This window comes from Trichosurus vulpecula, chromosome 6 (assembly GCF_011100635.1).
Source record: "Trichosurus vulpecula isolate mTriVul1 chromosome 6, mTriVul1.pri, whole genome shotgun sequence".
NCBI classification, from domain to species: Eukaryota; Metazoa; Chordata; class Mammalia; order Diprotodontia; family Phalangeridae; genus Trichosurus; species Trichosurus vulpecula.
Window position 1 is genome coordinate 52124370 of NC_050578.1, and position 22524 is coordinate 52146893.

Sequence of the window (22524 nt, forward strand, 5' to 3'; positions counted from 1 at the left end):
CACAGCAGAATGGGCAGATGAGAACAATCTGTTCCAGCGGCCATGAAGGTAATTGAAGCAGGTGCTGTGGGCCGCTTAGAGCTTAGTCAGGCATTGAAGACACCAAATCATCCACTGCATCCTGGGCCACTATCAGTCATCTTTTGTCTTGCCATAGGACTTCAATGACTCTGGAAGAGAGGGTGAGTCTGACGGCTTTGGGCAGATCTGCCTCATTCAAATCTGGTTCACAGCAGAAAGTCAAGACTTTGTGGTGTAATTGGTGTTGTAATTGGTCCTCTTAGAAAACAAAGGATAAACCACAACAACCTTATTAGTGAATCGGTTTCCTTTATATCTGTGGTGCAGAAGACATCAGGAGTCATCAAAGTTATGACATGACTGGATGAATAACGTCATGGAAGTTTAGGGTTGGATGAATTCTAAAATTAAGCTGGAAAGGAACCTTAGATTGTCTAAGCCTCTCCTTTGTGAAATGAGGAAATGGGCATGGGGGGGGGGGGTGAAGTGAAGCCTAAGTTCCTGCAAGTGACAGATACAGGGCTAGATTCCAAGTGTTTCCATGACGCCATCAATACCACTGCCCTCTGGAGAACTCCACCTGGAGCCTAGAAATAGAGTCTGTGATAAGTGTCCAATGGCAATGGACTTTTTTTTTCACTTACTTTATACTTATTTTAGTGTTAGTGAACTTGAACTTACTCAAAAAAAAAGATTTTTTAAAGGTGATTTTGAGTCCAATGAACTTTCAGTGTAGTAGTCTCAGAACTCAAACCTTTGCTGAACTTGGGTGCATGGCACTTTAGATAGACTTTCTCTGTGTTTACTTTGTTTATGGCATCCCTCGTGACACTTGGGTTGGTGTAAGCTCCTATTTCTCTGGTTTTTGTCTTGCTTTTTGTTTAATCTCCAGGGATCACCGAACAAAGTTATCTCAGGTGCATCTCTCACAGATACTTGTATGGTCTTAACATAGGCTTGAGGGGTATAAGCATGAAGACATTCCCTGGAAGCTATCCTTTGCCTCCACTGGGAGACAACATACCATAGTGGATAAGGCACCAAGTTTGGAATCAGGAACACCTGGGTTCAAATCCTGCCTCAGACTCTTAATAGCTATGTGATCCTGGGTAAATCACTTAACTTTATTTCCATGCCTCAGTTTCCTCATCTGTAAAATGAAAGGGTTATATTCGATGGCCTCTGATGGTCCTTCTTAGTTGAAATCTGTAATCTTTATGAGTTAAAGGCTTTTTAAAAAAGAGCAGAAACAAAAAACCCAGTAGGATCATATGCCTCCCAGTTAACTGTGACAATGAAGATGCAGTCAGCTATATAAAATTATCTGTTAATGCCTGCTTGTTCTTATCTTATGTTTTCATAAAGGATACTCTTAACATGAAAATAAACCATTGTCTTAAAATGTTTATAGAGATGATAAAGTAAGACTATGGATTGGTAACAGCTAATGGCTTCTTGTTCACACTTTTTTTTGGGGGGGGGGAGCGGGGAATGGGATTGAATGGTTGTTTTTAGATATCTTTCCCTGTTGGGAATATCTTCTATTTTCGGCTTTGAATTCAGCATGGATTTCCTCCATTTGCTTCTGGTCAGGACTGGCTATCTCCCATAGCCCCTGAGCTAGTGAGGTTTTGGAGCCCGGTTTTGGTAATTCCACTGTTATTGATGATAAAAACAGATCTCTCTAGAAATACTGGCTGATGTGTCATTTTATATATCTTTGTTGCTCTCATTCTGATCTTGTGTGGCCAAATAGCATGCTAAGCTTTCTCCAGGTTTATTTTCTTCTCTGTTTTTCAGTGTTTTGCTCTTAATCTTCAATCATCCCATTCCCTGGTTGTTTGCATATGAGCTTATCCTATAAAATAATGTTGCCCATGTCTCTCCATTTAGCAGAGCCATCAAGTATTTGTTTACAGGGGTACTTTTTTGGCTCTTTTGGTCTGCTCCTTGTGGGAGCTCTTTTCTCTCAGTTGGGCTTTTTTAGTTAATGTACCAGCAAGTATTTATTAAGACCTACTGTGTGCCAGGCACTCTTCTAGGTCTTGAGAATACAGGTTCAAAGAATGAAATTATCTCTACTTGCAGTGAGCATCTCCTTTCCACTTTGGAGCCATTGGATCTTCTGGTTAAACCATTTCAGCACCAGGAGACTTCAAAAGCCTCCCACCTTCCAGAGAAACTCTTCTGCATCGCCAGCTAAGGGCCACAGTGAGGCTGGGTGTGGCTCAGCAGAGAGTCTTGACCAATCAGTTGGAATATGATGATGGCCACTGTTGGCTGGTTTGTGAGGAATCATCAGGGTAGATGAAATGATTAACTTGCTTGGATCAGTACCCTATGTAGCGAGCAAGACTGAGGACTCTTAAGGGCCTTCTGGGCTTTGCGTTTTGGCCTGAATCAGATTTTGTGGCTTTTCAGGTCTTAAATGCTGTTTGCAGTGTGGCTGCTTATTTGTAAATTGGAGCTAATTGGTGGTGGGGGGAAGGGAAAGAAGTATTTATGTAACACCTACTATGTGCCAGGCATCATGCTAAGTGCTTTATTATATTATCTCGTTTGATCTTTACAATAACCTTGTGAGGTAAGTGCTGTTATTACCCCAATTTTACATTCGAGGAAACTGAGGCAAACAGATACCTGAATTGCCAAGAGTCACATAGCTGGTAAGTTTTTCAGGCCAGATCTGAACTCAGGTCTTCCTGACTCCAAGTCCAGAGCTCTATTCCATGCTCCAGTTAGTTTCTGTGATCCCAGGAGCCCCATGCTGGGGAGCAGCAGAACCCAGGAAGCTCTCCCACTGCCCCTGTTATGTCTTAGGTATTTAGATAATAATGTGGTGTTTATAATCAGGGGTTTGAGAGAGAGAAGCTCATCCTTCCCAGGGACAGGGGAAGGGCGAAACTAAGAGGGAGGAGGAGAGACGTAGCCAGATGAGTCCATTTACAGAATGATTGACTGAGGGGATTTGTTTGAGAGACAGAGTTAAAATCCAAGGCAATCTTCTAAAAATTAGGGATCTGAGGAACATAGTACACCTTTCACCGAAAAATGGATTGCTTTGTTCAAACTTACGCTTCTTCCAAGATTAGCAAAAGGTCTTCTTACTCTGCCTTGGCTGGTGCTTGCTCACTGAATGATTCCAGGTTGGTCCTACCTCAGAGGTTCCCAACTGGGGTACGTAGAGACCTAGTGGGTATGAGTAGCTTGTCAAAGTGCTGTGGGGAACACTTGGGAGATAACTATATCATCCTATTGAAATATTCCATAAGTGTTGATGTCAATTAAAAAAAATTAGGCGTTCAAGTTTTCTTTGTGAAAAATTAATCTTCATTTTATATCTCATCTGCGTATCAGTCAGCAAGTATTTCCTCTGCACCAGACACTTTGTTAGCTTACATATACATGGTAAACTCTAGAATGTATGTCCTATTATATTGAATAAAGAATACATTATTGATTGATCAGTACAGAAAAGATTTACTGAAAGCCAGGAGGTATGGAGTTTGAAAAAAGTCAAGAATCCTTGCTCTCCTGTCTCTGGATTATTCATCTTTGTGACCTCAATCTTAGGTCTGCACACCAGATTTCCACCTTACTGAATTTTTTAAAAGTGACAATTGTTTTTCAAACAAAACTTTCTTTTATTGTTGTTTGCAGATATCGATGATGTGTGGAAGCACAAACCAGGTTACCTTGAGGCAACACTTGACTGGTTCCAGTTATACAAAGTGCCTGATGGAAAACCAGAAAATAAATTTGCTTTTAATGGAGAGTTTAAAGACAAGGTAAAGATGGCATACATTTTGACATGCTTTTCTTAATGCATCTTACTGATGGCAGCTTCTTAAAAACAATGTGAATATCTGCATGTGATAACAATCAAAAAAAAGCTCTTTGTTGTGTTCCTGATTTTGGTGTCATATTTGCATTTAAGCAGATATTTTGATGGTCGTTCTATTTAAAGAATCATTTCAAAGAATTTTCATTAGTGAATTATCAGAGGAACTTTTTTTTTTTGAATGAAAAATCCATTTTAATATTTCAGTTCTGAGTCAGGTGAGAACTGACATTCTGGGCTTAATGGGGTGAGGAAAGAAGAGGCAGCTCTTGAGAGGCCTCAATCGACCGCAAAATTGCAGCTCACAACAGGAAACAGCTCGAAGAAGCCCTTAAAGAGAGTGAGGGTCTGCAACACACTGGAAGTACATGCCATCTCATGGATGGAGTGCGTGGCCAGCTGGGGGCTGCCCAAATCAAGGACCTGCAGCCCCAGACGAGCAGCCAGGATGGGCCCAATGGTTGAACCACAGGTGGAATCATTCCGAACCATGAACTCCTGAAGGGGCACCCCAACTCGGGCAGCCACCTCTCGGATCAACGCCTCGGTAACAGCATTGGAAGCATAACGTTGTTCACCTTGATCACAGGTCCCTTGTGGAAAAAAGGCCTGTGGTTTTCTTCACTTTTATCCGGGTAGTTGGGGTGCACAGTGTGGGCCATGTCAGCACTGATCATGTAGGATTTAGGCACGGCCTCCTCAAACGCTGTCATTCTGGGGTGAAGCTGAGATACGCCGAAGCACCAACTCTGTCAGCAGCGACTCTGCTCTTTATGCACTCTGGGATCCTACCTCCTTGTGGTCATACAGTGCGATCATTCGATGTGAGGCTCAGGAGCAAGAGAAGCTGGGGCTGAACAGGAGTCAATCAAAGCCTGGAGGGCACAGAAGCAGCTGTGCAGGTTGTCCAGCCAGGGGGGGCGAAGATGAACTCCTCGTAGGTGCCTCCTAGGACCGCAGGCTGAGTATCTGCAAGGCACAATTCCATTTCCAGGATGTCCTCAGGGCTCTGCTCCAACTGGGCTGACAGCAGAGACATAAGCACTGACTGGTGTCGGTCCACCTGGGTAGCAGGAGACCCTGAATCAGGCATTCCCTTCTCCAGCTCCTCCTGGACTGCAGTAGCCAGAATGGGTGTTAAGTGGGTGTCAGCATTGGGACTGAAGTTCTCATTGATGGTCCGATGAAGATGAATTGCCAAGTGTGGGATGCGCAGTATTGGCCTCTCCATGTGCACCAGCTGCTGCTCGATCTGGTCTGAGGTAGGATTCTTGACAATGACTCATCCAGCCAAGTTGAGGTCACGGTCAAACCAGGTGCTCCAGATGCCACCCCCATATGTTTCTACGCCAACCTGCAGGAAGCCTGCCTGACTCTTTTGGGACCTGTGCTTCACCCTAAGGGAAGGGCTGTCTGTGTGGGCCCCGATGAGGCTAAAGCCATTGCCTGGGGAATACTGGCCCCCCACTGCAAACGCGATGATGGTGGAAGAGTTCCTGGTCACAAAGTACTTGCTTTCAGGCCGAAGGTCCCATTTCTCGGTCTCTTTGAGCTCTTGGAAGCCGGCCTGCAGGAGTCTGCTTCGACACTGGGCCACCACATGAAAGTGGGAGGGTCCTTGGTTCACAAACTTGATCAGCTCTCTGGCTGTGGCCTGAATGGCTTCCTTTCTGGCCAGAGACATTACTGAAGCCTGCATGACTCCTGCCTCTGGCTTTCGCCGTCCCGGCCAGACCTCGACTCCCCTGTCAGAGAAACTTTTAAAAAAATCCTGATAGAAAATGCATAAGAAATGAGATGACATTCCTTCTCCCAACCTGTCATGGAAAAAAAACTTCTGCCATAGTCATGAGAATCTGCTCCTTGACTTTCCAATATATTTGTTCATGTTTAGGCCAGATTAGCCCATACCAATTTCCCATGGCATAGGAATATACTTTCTTAAATGGAAGACCTTTCATTTGCTATTCTGGGTGTGGCAAAGAGGGAGCTATACTCATTTCCTACATGAATCTGCAGGTAACTTTCTACTGAGGCCTTATGCCCTCATGCTTGAATTGAGCTGCATAAAAATAAGCAAGTGACATTGAGCTTTCTGGCCTCAATAGTTACTTCTTTTGCTATAACTCCGAGGGAAAAAATCCAGCAACATATTAAATCTTCACTGGTTTGAAATAATGGGGGAAGGCAAGTAAATTCCTGAAAAGCTTTTCCTTAGAAAATGTCTTGAAATGAATTTGACTTTTTCCAGTAGGGTACATATTAGTTAATATACCAGTGGGCTCTAATAAATGAGATGAGAGACAACACTCTGTAGGGACTAGAAAGATGGTCTAGTATCAGGAAGAGGTGCTTGGAAGAGGGAATTTCCACATCAGAAGTTCCCTACAACAATTAAATCACATGTATAGATAAAAACAAATAAATGAGGGTACTATAAAAACAATTTAAAAGTAGACCTAGATAATATAATGATTCACAGTTAAATAAGATCATAGGGCTTATAAAATGCTTTCCTCACAGTCTTGTGAAGCAGGTAGTATAAACATTACATTTCTAATTTACAGATGAGGAAACAGACAGATCAGTTAAAGGTCTTGCCCATGATCATACAACTACTCACTATTGGTGATGGAACTCAAACTCATGTCTGCTACCTCCCAAACCAGTGTTTTTTCTGCTGTTCTGTATTTCCTCTCTTGAAAATTCTTTACCATATGACAAATAATTACTAGACATAGAAGTTGACTCGTATTGAAGCAATCTGTAATTTCTTAAATCCTTTGTTTGGAAGAAGCCCTTGATTTTGGACTGTATCCTCCTCACATGTGAAGAAAACCTTTGTACTTTTCAGAAGAAGACAATATTTCCAGCTTTTCCCTCAAAAAACATGTATTCCAGCTTTGAATTACTGCAAATTCTTTTTTTTCTATTAATAAATTTATTTTTAGTTTTCAACATTTACTTCCACAAGATTTTGAGTTCCAAATTTTCTCCCCATCTCTCCCCTCCCCCCAGACAGCATACATTCTGATTACCCCTTCCCCCAATCTGCCCTTGCTTCAATCCCCCATTTCTCTTATCCTTTTCTCCTTCTATTTTCCTGTAGGGCAAGATAGATTTCTATACCCCATTGCCTGTATATCTTATTTCCCAGTTGCATGTAAAAACAATTTTTAACATTCGTTTTTAAAACTTTGAGTTCCAAATTCTCTCCATTCCTCCCTCCCCACCAACCCTCATTAAGAAGGCAAGCAGTTTGTTATAGGTTATACATGTGTAGTTAGCAAAACACTTCCATAATAGTCATATTGTGAAAGACTAACTATATTTCCCTCCATCCTATCCTGCCCCCATTTATTCTGTTTTCTCCTTTGACCCTGTCCCTTTTCAAAAGTGTTTGCTTCTGATTACCCTCTCCCCTAATCTTCTCTCCCTTCTATCATCTCTCCCCACTTATCTCCTCCCCCCTACTTTCCTGTAGGGTAAGATACCCAATTGAGTGTGTATGTTATTTCCTCCTTAGGCCAAATCTGATGAGAGTAAGGTTCACCCATTCCCTTGCACCTTCCCCCTCTTCACCCTCCACTGTAAAAGCTTTTTCTTGCCTCTTTTATGTGAGGTAATTTACTGCATTCTACCTCTCCCTTTCTCTTTCTCCCAGTACATTCCTGTCTCACCCCTTAATTTTATATTTTAGATATCATCCCTTCATATTCACCTTACCCTGTGCCCTCAGTCTATGTCTGTGTGTATGTGTATGTGTATGTGTATATATATGTGTGTGTGTGTGTGTGTGTGTGTGCGCGTGTGTGTGTATATCCTAATACTGAGAAAGATCTCATGGGTTACAGATATCATCTTTCCATGCAGGAATGTAAACAGTTCAGCTTTAGTCAGTCCCTTATGATTTCTCTTTCTTGTTTAACTTTTCATGCTTCTCTTGAGTCTTGTATTTGAAAGTCAAATTTTCTATGCAGCTCTGATCTTTTCATCAAGAGTGCTTGAATGTCCTCTCTTTCACTGAATGTCCATTTTCCCCCGTGAAGGATTCTACTCAGTTTTGCTGGGCAGGTGATTCCTGGTTTTAATCCTAGCTCCTTTGACCTCTGGACTATCATGTTCTAAGCCCTCAGATCCCTTAACATAGAAGCTGCTAAACCTTGTGTTATCCTGATTGTGTTTCCACAATACTTAAATTTTTTCTTTCTGGCTACTTGGAGCATTATCTCCTTGATTTGGGAACTTTGGAATTTGGCAACAATATTCCTAGGAGTTTTCTTTTTGGGATCTTTTTCAGGAGGCAATTGGTGGATTCTTTCAATTTCTATTTTACCCTCTGGATCTAGAGTATCAGGGCAATTTTCCTTGATAATTTCTTGAAAGATGATGTCTAGGCTCTTTTTTTTTTGATCATGGCTTTCACGCAGTCCAGTAATTTTTAAATTATGTCTCCTGGATCTATTTTCCAGGTCAGTGGTTTTTCCAATGAGATATTTCATATTGTCTTCTATTTTTTTTTCATTCTTTTGGTTTTGTTTTATAATTTCTTGTGTTGTCATAGAGTCGTTAGCTTACATTTGCTCCATTCTAATTTTTTAAGGAATTATTTTCCTCAGTGAGCTTTTGGACTTCCTCTTCCTTTTGTCCAATTCTGCTTTTTAAGGCATTCTTTTCCTCATTGAATTTTTGGACCTCTTTTGCCATTTGGGCTAATCTATTTTTTAAGGTGTTATTTTCTTCAGTATTTTTTTGGGTCTCCAAAAAATTGACTTGTTTTTCGTGATTTTCTTGCATCACTTTCATTTCTCTTCCCAATTTTTCCTCTACTTCTCTTACTTGATTTTCAAAATTCTGTTTGAGCTCTTCCATGGCCTGAGACCAATTTATATTTTTCTTGGAGGCTTTGGATATAGGAGTTTTGACTTTGTTGTCTTCATCTGGTTTTATGTTTTGATCTTCTTTGTTACCAAAGTAAGATTCTATAGTCTGAGTTTTTTTTTCTGCTGTTTGCTCATTTCCCAGCTAATTACTTGACTTTTTAACTCTTTGTTAAGGTAGGGCTCTGTTTCCACTGTGGAGGGTGTACTGTCCCAAGCTTCAGGGGTTTTCTGCAGCTGTTTTCAGAGGTACTTCTAGGGACCTATAAATTTTCCATTCTTCCAATGTGGTCTGATCAAAGGAGAGGTGTTTATTCCTCTCCTGGTCTGTGATTGACCAAAAGCACTGTTATCTGCCTTGGAACTGTGAAGAGGATTCCGTCTCCATCACTGCCAACAAGCTCCACCATGCCAGCACTCCTCCTCACCCCAAGACTGCCACCCAGGACTGTGACACAGATCCAGGCTTGGGCAAAGCAAGAGAATCCTGCCTCAACACCAGCAAAGAGATCCCTTCAATCCCCCTCTGATCAGTTGCTTGATCTCCCCCACCATCTGTGGGCTGAGAGCTCCAGAACCAGCTGCCATTGTCACTGCTGCCACCTCTGCTGCCACCTCTGCCTCCACCCCGGGGCTGGGGCCAGACCACATTCCTCTCTCACACAGGTCCAACAGGTCTTTTCTACTGACCTTCTAAGTTGTCTTTGGCACTTATGGGTTGAAAAGTGTGGAAACCGCTACAGCTTCCAGTGATTCAAGTCCCCTGAGGCCTGCTCCAGGTTTGCTAGGCCTGGGTCTGTGCTGGCACATTTCGTGCTGGACTATGCTCTTCTCTCAGACTGGTGCAACACCTTTATTGTTGAACTTCTAGGTTGTCTTGGGCTGGAAATTTGTTTCATTTGGTCATTTTGTGGGTTCCGCTGCTCTAGATTTTGTCTAGAGTCATTTTTTACAGGTATTTGGAGGGGTTTGGGGGAGAGCTCAAGCAAGTCCCCGCTTTAACTCTGCCGTCTTGGCTCTGCCCCTCCCCCTCCCAAATCACAACAGTTTCTAAATCAGTATGGTGCAAAAGATGTTTCATTGCATGAAGCACCTCAGACCTCCACGAGGATCTTATGATTCCATTTTGCCCTAGGCCAAATCAGTCTGCATACATATTTTATGCAGGCTGTTTTGCCAAATACTGTCTTATTTCTTTTGTGCAAAAATTGTGTAGTTTGCATAATTTTTATGCCAGATCAGTAATTTTGTGCATTATTTTCTACTTCTTCCATATAATATATGGTATCTAGTAAATTGTCCAAAATATAAAAAATGGCTAATTAGAAGATGGGCAGATTATAAAGAAATGGTCACACTCCTACATTGTCAATGGATTTTCAAATTGGTGGAATCTCTTTTCATAGTATTCCAGGTTACAAAATTAATCATACTGTTTGATTTTATAATCCCAGTATTGAGAATGCTTCCTAACATCGTTATCCCAAAAAAGGTGTGTGTGTGGTGGGGGGAGTGGTGGTGGTGAAGAGCCATTTAAAATAATTAAATCAGAATTATTTGTAATGGCAAAAACTAGGAACAACCAAATATCTAATCATTTGGTAATGGGTGAGCTAATGTAACCAAATAGAATGTAATAAAGAATGATGAGCATGAGGACCAAAAATAGAGAAGCAGTTATTTGAAATAACTTCAAGAAAAAAGAAAAAACAGACCCTTAAAAATGTTTCTATACTATGAGTGTATAAAAGAAAAAAAGCACATAAACTTAGGACTGAACGGATAAGGGAAGAGAACAAAGGAGGAGATGTGTTACAACATTGTAGGAATAACTGATAGGTTGTTACAGGTGTTATTGGCATGCTGACTTTTAAAATTGGAACTAATTTTGGATGCAAGTTAATTGCGTTTATTGTTGTTTGAAGTTAAGTTCCAGATAACTTATTGTTTAAAGCTGTGGTCCCCGAACCTATAAAACTTGAGAAGAAAATATAATCTGTCCAATTTAGGTAGTCACAGAAATGGCTTCCATTCTTTTACCCATACTCTCACTGCTTTTAAAAAATAGGCAATACCATTGAATGCCAAGACCAGTTCTAAATAGTTGGTTATTTTGGTAATTAATATGAAAGCTTTTTGCCTGAAATTTTCTAGTGCACTGAGGGAAACATGGGTTTTGTTTCCTAGAATGAGCATCTGAAATGGTTTCTCTAAAAGATCTCCTTTCCCCTTCAGTTAGGGCAACATAGACCTGATAAAACTTCCTTTGAAAGGTCAAGTGCCAGTTTTTCTGAAAACCACAGAGCTGCCAAATCCCTCCCAAGATATTTCATTTGGTTTTGATATCAGGTTTTAAGAGCAGGGGAGAAAGGGTGGTAGAATCACTGATGTTGAAAAATGGAAAAACCCTTTAATGGAAATTACTTGACTTTTAGAAAAAATAAAGTAAGTTTGTATTTTAGAGTAATAAAGCATGATGAGAAACTCTGTAAGCGCCAATGCTCTTTGACTCAGTATCTTCTACTGGTGCCTTTATGGCAAATGTCATGATTACAGAGTTATTAAACAATGTAATACTAGCCAATGCTATTAAAAATTAAATTCCAAAAGTAGTAGAGAATTTATAATTACCGTGATAAGACTTAAATGTTACAAAATTAGTGCATAATGCACTTTGCTGTTAAATTAGTTTTTTCTTTTTTAAAAAATAATTATTTATTTTTACTTTTCAACATTCATTTCCACAAGATTTTGAATTCCAGATTTTCTCCCCATCTCTCCCCTCATCCCCACCCCAAGATGGCATGCATTCTGATTATCCCTTCCCCCAGTCTACCCTCCCTTCTGTCACCCCACACCCCCTCTTATCCCCTTCCCCCTTACTTTCTTGTAGGGCAAGATAGATTTATATACCCCATTGCCTGTATATCTTATTTCCCAGTTGCATGTAAAAACAATTTTTAACATTTGTTTTTAAAACTTTGAGTTCCAAATTCTCTCCCTTCTTCCCTCCCCACTCACCCTCATTGAGAAGGCAAGCAATTCAACATAGGTTACATGTATCATATGCAAAACACTTCCATAATAGTCATGTTGTGTAAGACTAACTATATTTCCCTCCATCCTATCCTTCCCTCATTTATTCTGTTTCCTCCTTTGACCCTGTCCCTTTTCAAAAGTGTTTGCTTTTGACTACCCCCTCCCCCAATCTTCCCTCCCTTCTATCATCTCCCCCCACCCCCCACTTTAACCCTTTCCCCGCTACTTTCCTATGGGGTAAGATACCCAATTGAGTGTGTTTGCTTTTCCCTCCTTAAAACAAATCTAGTGAGGGTAAGGTTCAAAGCTTTTTCTTGCCTCTTTTATGTGAGATAGTTTACCACATTCTATCTCTCCCTTTCTCTTTCTCACAACATATTCCTCTCTCACCTTTTAATTTTATTTTATAGATATCATGCCTTCATATTCAACTCATCCTGTACCCTCTGACTACACACACACACACACACACACACACACACACACACACACACATTCTCTTCAACTACCCTAATACTGAGAAAGGTCTCAGGAGTTACTAATATCATCTTTCCATGTAGGAATTAAACAGTTCAACTTTAATAAGTCCCTTATGATTTCTCTTTCCTGTTTACCTTTTCATACTTCTCTTGAGTCTTGAATTTGAAAGTCAAATTTTCTCTTGAACTCTGGTCTTTTCATCAGGAATGCTTGAAAGTCCTTTATTTCATTGAATATCTATTTTTTCCCCTGACGTATTATATTTAGTTTTGCTGAGTAGGTGATTCTTAGTTTTAATCCTAGCTCCTTTGACCTCTGGAATATCGTATTCTTTTTTTTAAATACTGAAAAAGTTAACAGTTTATCATAATTTATTTTATTTAACAATCTAGGAAGTTCGCAGCCATCAGCAATTCCAGTGCAATTTCAGGTGCAATTGGGAATTCAGGAATCTCTGTAGAGCTGTTAGTGTAGCGAATCTTGTAGGTAAAATACATGCATACTTTTGATAGCACATGTGATGAAATTTCTCTAAAATTAACCTCATTAGTTTCATTTTCATCAAACTGACCCTGGCCACTTAACATGGCTTTTATTGTTCCTGATGTTAAAGCATGCTCCCTTTTCACAATAAATTTATGACCATCAGAAGATATCAATTTCACATACATAGCATCTGGTCCCTCACACCTGCCGTATGTTTTCTCTTCTCCATCCATTATCTCCTTATGAAATTATATTTTGTTTCCACAGGAATTTTAACAAAACACCTTCTTGTCAGTTCTGCAGCAGCCGCAGCTCGGTCCCCACTCACCGCCACAGCCCCTGCTCCCCAGAATATCGTATTCTAAGCCCTTCGATCTCTTAATGTAGAAGCTGCTAGATCTTGTGTTATCCTGGTTGTGTTTCCACAGTACTCAAATTGTTTCTTTCTGGCTGTTTGCAATATTTTCTTCTAGACCTGGGAACTCTGAAATTTGGCTACAATATTTCTAGGAGTTTTCCTTTTGGAATCTCTTTCATGAGGTGATTGGTGGATTCTTTCAATTTCTATTTTACCCTCTGGTTCTAGAATATCAGGGAAATTTTCCTTGATAATTTCTTGAAAGATGATTTTCAGATAGTCTATTAATTTTTAAATTATCTCTCTTGGATCTCTTTTCCAGGTCAGTGGTTTTTCCAATGAGACATTTCACATCGCCTTGTATTTTTTCATTCTTTTGGTTGTGTTTTATCATTTCTTGATTTCTCATAGAGTCTTTAGCTTCCATTTGCTCCACTCTAATTTTTAAGGAATTATTTTCCCCAGCGAGCTTTTGGACCTCCTTTTCCATTTGTCCAATTCTGCTTTTTAAGGCATTCTTCTCCTCATTGGCTTTTTGGACCTCTTTTGCCATCTGGGTTAGTCTATTTTTCTAAGATATTATTTTCTTGAATATTTTTTGGGGTTTCCTTTAGCAAACTGTTGACTAGTTTTTTATGATTTTCTTGCATCACTCTTATTTCTTTTCCCAATTTTTCCTCTACTTCTCTTACTTGATTTTCAGAATCCTTTTTGAGCTGAGACCAATTCATATTTTTCTTGGAGGCTTTTGATGTAGGCTCTTTGCCTTTGTTGTCTTCTTGTTGTATGTTTTGATCTTGTCACCAAAGTAAGATTCTATAGTCTGAGTTTTTTAACACTGCCTGCTCATTTTCCCAGCCAATTACTTGATTTTTGAGCTCTTTGTCAAGGTATGACCATGCTTCCAGAGTGGAGAATGTTCTGTCCCAAGCTTCAGAGGTTTTCTGCAGCTGTTTTCAGAGCTACTTCTAGGCACCTGTGAATTTTGAGTTCTTCTGAGGTGGTTTGATCCAAAGAGAGATGTTTACTCCTCTCCTGGCCTGTGCTCTGGTCTGTTAGTGACCCAAGCACTCTTCTCTGCTCTGGAACTGTGAGGACGATTCCCTCTCTACAGCCACTACAAGCTCTGCCACACCAGTGCTCCTCCTCACCTCAGTACTGCCACCCAGGACTGTGACCCAGATCCAAGCAGGGCAAAGCAAGAGAATCCTGCCTCAGTGCTAGCAAAGAGATCCCTGAAGTCCTGCTCTGATCAGCCACTTGATCCCTCCACCGTCTGTGGGACTGGAGCTCTGGAAGCCGCTGCTGCCACCTCTGCCGCCCCAGGGCTGAGGCCGGACCATGATCTCTCACTCAGGTCCAATGGAGTCCACTGACCTTTTATGATGTCTTTGGTGTCTGTGGGTTGAGAAGTCTGGAAGCCACCCCAGCTGCCAGTGATTCAGTCTGCTGAGGCCTGCTCTAGCCATGTCTGTGATGGTGCAGGCCAGGCTGGACTACGGTTTGCTTCCAGCCTGGCGGCGATAGACCCTTCCTTTGACCTTCCACACTGTCTTGGGCTGCCTCACTCTGTCATTTTGTGGGTTCTGTAGCTCTAGAATTTGTTTAGAGTCCTTTTTTACAGGTATTTGGATGGATTTGGGTGGGGGACGCTCAAGCAAGTCCCTGCTTTTTCTCCATCATCTTGGCTCTACCCCCTCTGCTAAATTAGTTTTTAAGAAACTTGCTGGAATTATTTATGTGTTTGTCTTTAGAATAAATATCTTGCATTGCTTAAGAAAACTGTTCATTTCAAAATATCTCTTTTGCTGCTAACCTAGGATTTTGCTCGTGAAGTTATTGAATCTACCCACAAATGCTGGAAAGCCTTGCTTCATAAAAAGTCTGATGGAGGAGATATAAATTGGTAAGAATCTGGTCTAATTGAGTTATATTTTTTATTACTTGTCTTCTTACTCAGTACATGATGGTTATAAGCCCTCCTTCCGCTGTTTTTTGAAAGTCTTATATGCCTGTGATATTGTAAACATTCAGTCAGTTTTTATAATAATGACATCAAGCCTTTTCTTGACGAATAATATAGAATAACTGGTCATTACAAGTGTATGTTCACTTTTATCCGGGGATAATAATTATGACAGTGTCTTTAGGGGAAAAAATAGAACCAAATTTTCTAACAAATGAGTCACTTTCAAAAAACAAAATTTAGGGTTTTTTTGTCCTTTTAGATAATGACACTTTCAGTATGTTTAATTGAGGATTATGGCAAAGCATTCATTTTCTTACTTAAACAAGGCTTTCCTTTATTATTAGCAAAATCCTGTGAGAAGCATTAGAGGATGCTATATGCACAGAAGGAGGTATCTAAAAATAACTCTAATTCGAGCCCAGGTGAATGTCAGCTCCTTGAGGGCAGCACATTTTGGTTGACTTCCTCCCTACCTGATACGTAGCATGTGCTCCGTCAGTAAGTGTTGATTTGATCATATCATAGAATCATATGAATTAGACACCTAAAAGAGATTTTAAAGACCATCTCGTCCAAGCCTCTTCTATTTTACAGAAAAGTTAAAGTGCCCTGCCCAAAGCCACATGGGGCTGAAGGCTTGACGCACCTAGCCCTCTACTCCAGGACTGGCTGAATTGAATTGAAGTGAATTGTATCTAAAGCTAAAATTATAATTATAATATATAAATTATATATGTATATAATTATAATATATAAATTATAATAGTGTCTGTATTTTAAACTATCCTCTTTATAACAAGTGAATGCATGAGTGAATAAAATACACTTAGTTAAAACAATAGGATTGTATTTGTTCCTGCCTGTGGAATGTGCTAAAGTGTTTTCTGTAAAGGTCATCAGCATGTTGTTGAGCTGAGCCAGGTGGAGTAATCTGTTCTCCCCTCTAGCCATTCTTAGTTCTCAGCCTGCAGATTTGGAGAGAGACTATACAGACTTTTTTGGGAGCCTGTTATGATGTTGGCCAGTTCTGGTGTCAGGAAATTCTTCCTTAGAAATCGTGTACACCTCTTGTGCTACATTTATGCTTATTTATTCTCAGTTTCCTTTTTTCCAGTTATTAATGGTGACAAAGTATCATTGTATAAGAGCCTTTCATGTACTAGATGAACACGAGACTAAGTTTAGTGCCTTTTTCAAATGCTGTTCCTGAAGAAGTATAATATGGGGCATACATTTATCTTATAAAGTATCTTTGCAATCTTGCCTAAAATAAAGGTATTGAAATTTTAGTTCTACTCAGTTATCATAATTTCATGCTTAGTCCGAGGGTTTGTAGTTATGCAAACTCTTTGGGGTCAGTCTCTTTTGTTTGGTTATCTCATTAATCATTTTCCTTGTTTAATATTTACATTTTTATGTTTCAGTGTTAATGTGCAGGTATATGACAGCCCTTTCTGCTGCAGTAAAGAAGAGGCCAGATGCATAGTACAGTCGGTAAGAGATAGAAGCGTTAGGCATATTTTAGCCTCTTATATATCATGTGGGAGGAATGCAGAGGTTCTGAAAATCCAGCAGTGAACTGAGATGAAATGCAGAAAAAGCCAGGTTTATTCTAAGATATGAGTATAAAAAATAGCATTGAGATCTGCTGAAAACAATAGAAGAACAGTAATCAGATAACCTCCAGCCCTTTTGGGGGAGTCTTAATTGTATTTTCCTGAAGGCTCATTAGCTTGTAGTTGATTTCCTAGGATGCTGTTTCTCTTAATACCAGGTAGCAAGATGAATTGTTATTTGTGTATAATATACTCTCTTCTCAGATGCTCTGTTGCTATGAGTTACCACCCAATGCTAGGACTGAGACTGGCTGCCTTTACTATCTAATCACTGGGGCTGAGCCATTATTTTCCTTGTATTATTATGGAATTGTGTATTACAATTTTATTTTGGTGGAAGAAAAGGGAAATATTTAAGATTTTAATTGTTTTTTCTTTAACAAAGGCTATTTCTTTCCTATTTGGGTAAAATTCAGATCACAGATTTCTTTTTTAGGCTTTTAAGATAGTCTTGGATTTCTCTATTTCCTGCTGAAATATCGTTCATGGAGAAGTTAATTTATTATTAATTTAAAGTTTTATACTTGGAGGATACTCAGCAAACAGATTAATATTCAGATACCCAAGCTATATAATGGCAAAATTAGATATTTCCTTTTTATTTTCTTTTTTATTCTTTTAGAAGCATGTTTATAGGAAATAGAAAAATTCTAGGGTTGAAGATCCTACGTGTAAATTTAAAATTTTCTAAAAACTTAAATACCTCACAAAAGTCTTATTCCTATGTTCTGTCATGGAATCTGGGTGACCATGGTTTCTTGAAGACTATGCTAGTGGAACATAAGCTACTAGATTTTCTAGACTGAAAAAAGATGGCGACGATCATGGATAGTGCCTTTTCACTGTTAGTGTGAGCCCGAACAAGCCCTTTGACCTTTTTCAGCCTTATTTTCCTCATTTGTAAAATGATGAATCATAAAAGCACCTCCCTCCCAGGGTTGTTGTGAGGATCAAAGGACATGACCCAGGTAAAGCACTTGTGTGTGAAGAATCATTTGGTTGTTTCAGCCTGTAAAATGAAGAAATGAAGAAAAATATAAATAGTCCTCATTCTTGTGCAGCGGGTTCCCTCATGCTTCTGCAGTGGCAGTGCCAGGAAAGGGGAGTTGAGGGCGATTAATAATAATATCAAGTTGTTCAGTAGTGTCTGACTCTTCATGAGCCCATTGGGGTTTTCTTGGCAAAGATACTGGAGTGGTTTGCCATTTCCTTCTCCAGCTCATTTTGCAGATGAGGAAACTGAGGCAAACAGGGTTAAGAGACTTGTCTAGGGTCACACAGCAAGTAAGTGTCTGAGGTTGGTTTTGAACTCAACCCTCTATGTCTAGCACTCTGTTGATCTCGGGTCCTCCGTACTGCAGGGTCGGTACTCTATCCATTGCACCACCTAGTAAGTGTCTGAGGCTGGATTTGAACTCAGGAAGATGAGTGTTCCTAACTCCAGGCCTGGCATTCTATCCACTGTGCCACTTAGCTGCCTGCTTTAAGGTTTGCAGAGTGCTTTATATGTATCATCTCATTTCATCTTCACAACAGTCCTATAAGGCAGGTGCCCTATATTACATTAGCCCCATATTACAGAAGAAAAAATTGAGTCTGAGATAGGTCAGGCAACTTGTTCAAAGTCACATAGCCAGTAGGTGTTTGAGGCAGGATTTGAACTCGGTCCTCTAAGTCTAACACTCTGTTCACTGCACCACCTAGCTGCTCAGGAATCATGCTCTTCTAAAAAATATGCTAATTAAAATTTAAAAGGTAGTAACTTTGGTAAATGTTCTCTGGGACAAAATGTGGAGCTACTTGAAAAGTGATCCAGACCTATGTTCATCTAGTGTATCAGTTCTAGTATGTCAGAATTGGTGTATTAAGTTGTCCTGCAGCATCAGTATTTTTAACCCTATAGTATCTCTTCCCATTTCATCCCTTCAGCATTGAGGTGTCTGAAGGAACTTTATCTGGTTCTTCCTTGTTTCCCATACATTGTGCTTTTTGTCATCATAGAAGTACCTTCATGTTTAATTTGTCTGGTGGTTTCCCCGTGCAACTTAAGACGTTTACGTTATGCATCAAGCCTTACTGGGTTCCTTTAAGTACTATGTCCATATGGAAACAATAAATGCCAAGCCTTACTGCTGCTTGCTTGGCCCAGAAGAAGTAAATTGCTCATTAACCAGTAGTGTCTACATCCCAGCTATACCATCATGACACTGATGTGGGAATGTCCATTGAGGCCAGGGACATGCACAAGTCAGCTGGGTGGTAGGATGGGGAGATTTCCATTTCCACAATTGGCAGGATCAGGATGAGATGTGGAGATGAGGGTTCATGATAAGGAAAATTACTGCTTTCTAAATGTTATTTTAGAACCCACAAAGAAAGGAAACATACTGGACTTGGTACTGAATAAGTGAACAGGAACTGATCCAGGAAGTATCTGTGGGTGAACCGCTGTGCAATACTGATCATAACACAATTAGGCTTCACATTCTTTTAGGAGTGGGAGAACCAGAAGAAAGCCATCATGTGGTTTCCTAATTTTAGAGAAAGGAATTACAACAATGTGGTCTGTTAGGAAAATAATTTGTGCTACCACAGCCATAAAGGCAGCAAAACATGAAGTCCTGTCAGGAAGGCGTTTGGAAATGGCAGAACATGTTATATAGCCTCTGTTGGACTTTTGTAGCCCTTCCTAACCTGGGCCCTTCCTTCCCCCCTCACTAGTCATCTGACACTTACTCTCCCCATACACTCTGATTTGGTGACCCTGGCCTCCTTGCTGTATCTCCAAAAAGACACTCCATCTCCCAGCCCTAGATGTTTTCGCTGACACCCCTGCCACCTATTGATTATCTCCCATTTATACTCTTTCTTTTTTTCCACATAGTGTTAGCACATTGTCTCCCTCATTAGATTGAGTTCTGAAAGTGCGAGGACTATTTTTGCTTATCTTTGTATTTCCAATGCTTTAGCACAATGCCTGGCACACAGTACAGGTGCTTAATAAATACTGATTGACTTGACTTTTTGCCCTTGGACAAAGTCATGGCCTCTCAGCATGTGGAATCTTTCCTGGTGTTCTTTGATTTTGAGAGAAACCAGCCCTCTGGAGGCAGCTCAGAGGAGAGTGTTAGCCCAAGGAGAAGGAAAAGAATCACCCACATGTACACAGGGCTTTGCAGCTACAAAATGCTTTCCACATAAGAATAGGTGGTTGAACTGTAGGAATTGAGGAAAGGAAAGAAAAACAGGAAGCTGAAACAAATGGCTAGAGTGACCAATCATGAGTACTGGTACAGTGAATGCCAAATCCAAGGATACTTTAAACTGGATGACAGAATAGAACCACTGTATATTGTCCTAGGAGTCCAGGATATAATAGCTAGCCAGTGGAAACAGCATTTGGTCTGTAAATGGGATGCATAGTCAAGCTCTCTTCACCTTAACTTCAGCTCTTATGATACTCTCTTAATTTGTCTCTGTCACCAGCCCTCTCTCCCATCCATCCTCTATTCTACCTCTGGCATAACATTCTTACGGCTCGGATCTGACCCTATTTTTCCCCCCACTCCACAACCTTCCATGGCTCTCTATTACCTGTAGGATAAAATACCAACTTGAAATCATCAGATATTTCAGGCTTACTATAGTCTTTCTCCGACCAATTTCTTCAGTCTTATTTCACTTTATTTCTCTTGGCGCAATTGATTTTCCAGCCCAACTGGACTGCTTGAAGTTTTTCAGACTTGATGTACTGTATCCTTTTTCCATGCATTCACTGAGTTGTTGGCTGTTCCCTCCCTTCAGAATCTGTCTCCGTTCCAGGCTCAGCTCAAGGTCCTGACCCCCCTCCTCCAATATTCCTAGAATGCTCTGTCTGATACTTTCTTTGCCCATTCAACCCACAGCTTGTATTTTACTCACCTGTATCGGTGTTGTTCACCCCTCCACCCCAACATGCACTCCCTTGAAAAGCAAGGACCATTTTGTGTTTGCCTTGATAAACATTCTCCAGTTGAGCAGAGGAATGTCTTGGCTCCATCACCCCACCACATGTCTTTGGATGGACAGCCTCTGCCTGACTCTGTAGCAGATAAACAGCAGCTCATCCGCAGTCACTTGTTATTCCTGAGTCCCAAAGGGAATTGTATTGTCTTATAACATTTACCTGGGAGCACAGAACCAAGATATCTGGGGAGCCTGTATAGTGTAGTGGAAAGAGCATTGGCTTTAGAGTCAGAAGTGTTGGGTTCAAATCCTCCCCATGCCACTTACTATTCGTGTGATCTTAAGCAAGTCATAACTCTTGAATCTCAGTTTCTTCATCTTTAAAATGCAGAAGTTGTGCTGGATGGACATGGAGCACCCTCCTGTGTCTATATCTATGATCGTTAGAACCCTTGCTTATCTAGTACAGGATTTGCCCTCCTGATCTGACATTGATTACCTTGTTGGTTGTATTTTCTTTGGTTTTCTTGACCTAGGACTCTGCTCTTTCATATTTTTTTCTGTATTTAATTATAATTTAGAATACAAACGCACAGATTTGTGGGTCCAGTGATGGACTGATTTTCAGATTTCTCTGAAAGTATTCTTATCAGTTCTAAACATTTGCTAACTTCATTATTCTTCAACTGTTTGTAAAGTAATCATGTTTTATCACCCTTTATCCTCTCTTTTACAGATAGAATTTTTCCCTTTCCAACTAATACTATTATGGTTCTGTATAACAGAAGGCCCATCCTAGTGCTACTCTGCTAATGTGGATGTAACAAATTCTGTTCCAGTGTGAATTCTTGAGTAACACATGCATTGCCAAGGCCATTTATACATATTTGTCTGTTTAATCAAGCCAATTAATCAATTAACACATGTGTTTATTAAGTACCAAGCACTGTGGCAGGTTCTGGCCGTACAAACACAGAGAAGGGAACTGCCTCCCTACAAGGCGCCTTTGTCATGGCATTTACGTCTCTTACAGAATGTGAATCCCCACATGATATTAATAATTTTTCCAAAAAAATGGAAGTACTTTTGGAAATGTTATAATAGTGCCATTCATAGTATTATGGTTTTTAGAGGTAGAAAAGAGATCAACTAATCCTCTTTCAGGATTTTATAAATCACTCGTTATTTTTGGTAAAGAGTGTACCTTGTTATTGGTATTTCAGAGTCAATAAAACGGTAGGTTTCCAGTAACCTTTGAGTAGAGACAAATAAGTGCTTCTGGGTTCCTTTGTCAAGGCCTTTAACCTCGCAGTTTAACAAATTGCCAAAGCATCTGCAAAACACTCACTGAATGACCAGCTTTGTTTAGTTTATATGTCATTTTGCAGTCTCAAACATACCGACACAATATTTTTAAAACACGAAGTTTTATTAAAAACAAACTTATATTCATATGGCTTTAGAAGGTGGATATTTAACCCTCTGTACTTTCAGATACTACTTTTTAATATAATTAATTAATTTATTTTTAGTTTTCAACATTCACTTCCCTAAGATTTTGAGTTTTTAATTTTCTCCCCCTCCCTCCCCAAGATGGCCTGCAATCTGATATAGGCTGTACATATACATTCGTGTTAAACATATTTTCACATTAGTCATGATGTAAAGAACAGTTAGAGGCAATGGGAGGAATCATGAGAAAGAAGAAACAGAACAATAAAAGAAATAGAGAGCAAACCGTTTGCTTCCATGTACATTCAGACTCCAAGTCCATCTGCATTCAGACTCCAAACAGATACTACTTTTTTGAAAGAGGCAGAATATCCCCTTTTCCACAATTTTCTTACACCTCTCCCCTTCCGCATTTGTTATTATCTACAAATATCCAT

General features: G+C 40.0%; 2 protein-coding genes and 1 pseudogene across 3 annotated transcripts in view; 1 reads left to right on the top strand and 2 right to left on the bottom strand.

Annotated features, from left to right (window-relative positions):
• Positions 1-22524, top strand: part of PPA2 (inorganic pyrophosphatase 2) — a 125722-nt gene that overhangs the window by 90414 nt on the left and 12784 nt on the right. For both annotated transcript variants that reach the window (XM_036762889.1, XM_036762890.1), the window contains 3 exons: positions 3682-3809; positions 14926-15011; positions 16499-16568. In XM_036762889.1, coding sequence (XP_036618784.1) covers positions 3682-3809; positions 14926-15011; positions 16499-16568 — 284 coding nt within the window. The remainder of the gene's footprint in view (positions 1-3681; positions 3810-14925; positions 15012-16498; positions 16569-22524) is intronic.
• On the bottom strand, positions 4142-5561 carry LOC118853047 (annotated as a pseudogene).
• Positions 12631-12980, bottom strand: LOC118853049 (elongin-C-like). Its single transcript, XM_036762891.1, has one exon. It carries the CDS (start codon positions 12978-12980, stop codon positions 12642-12644), a length of 339 nt encoding a protein of 112 aa, XP_036618786.1. The 3' UTR covers positions 12631-12641.

Excerpts from the sequence above, each read along its gene's own strand:
- LOC118853049 (XM_036762891.1), bottom strand. The coding sequence starts at position 12,980 with ATGGATGGAGAAGAGAAAACATACGGCAGGTGTGAGGGACCAGATGCT.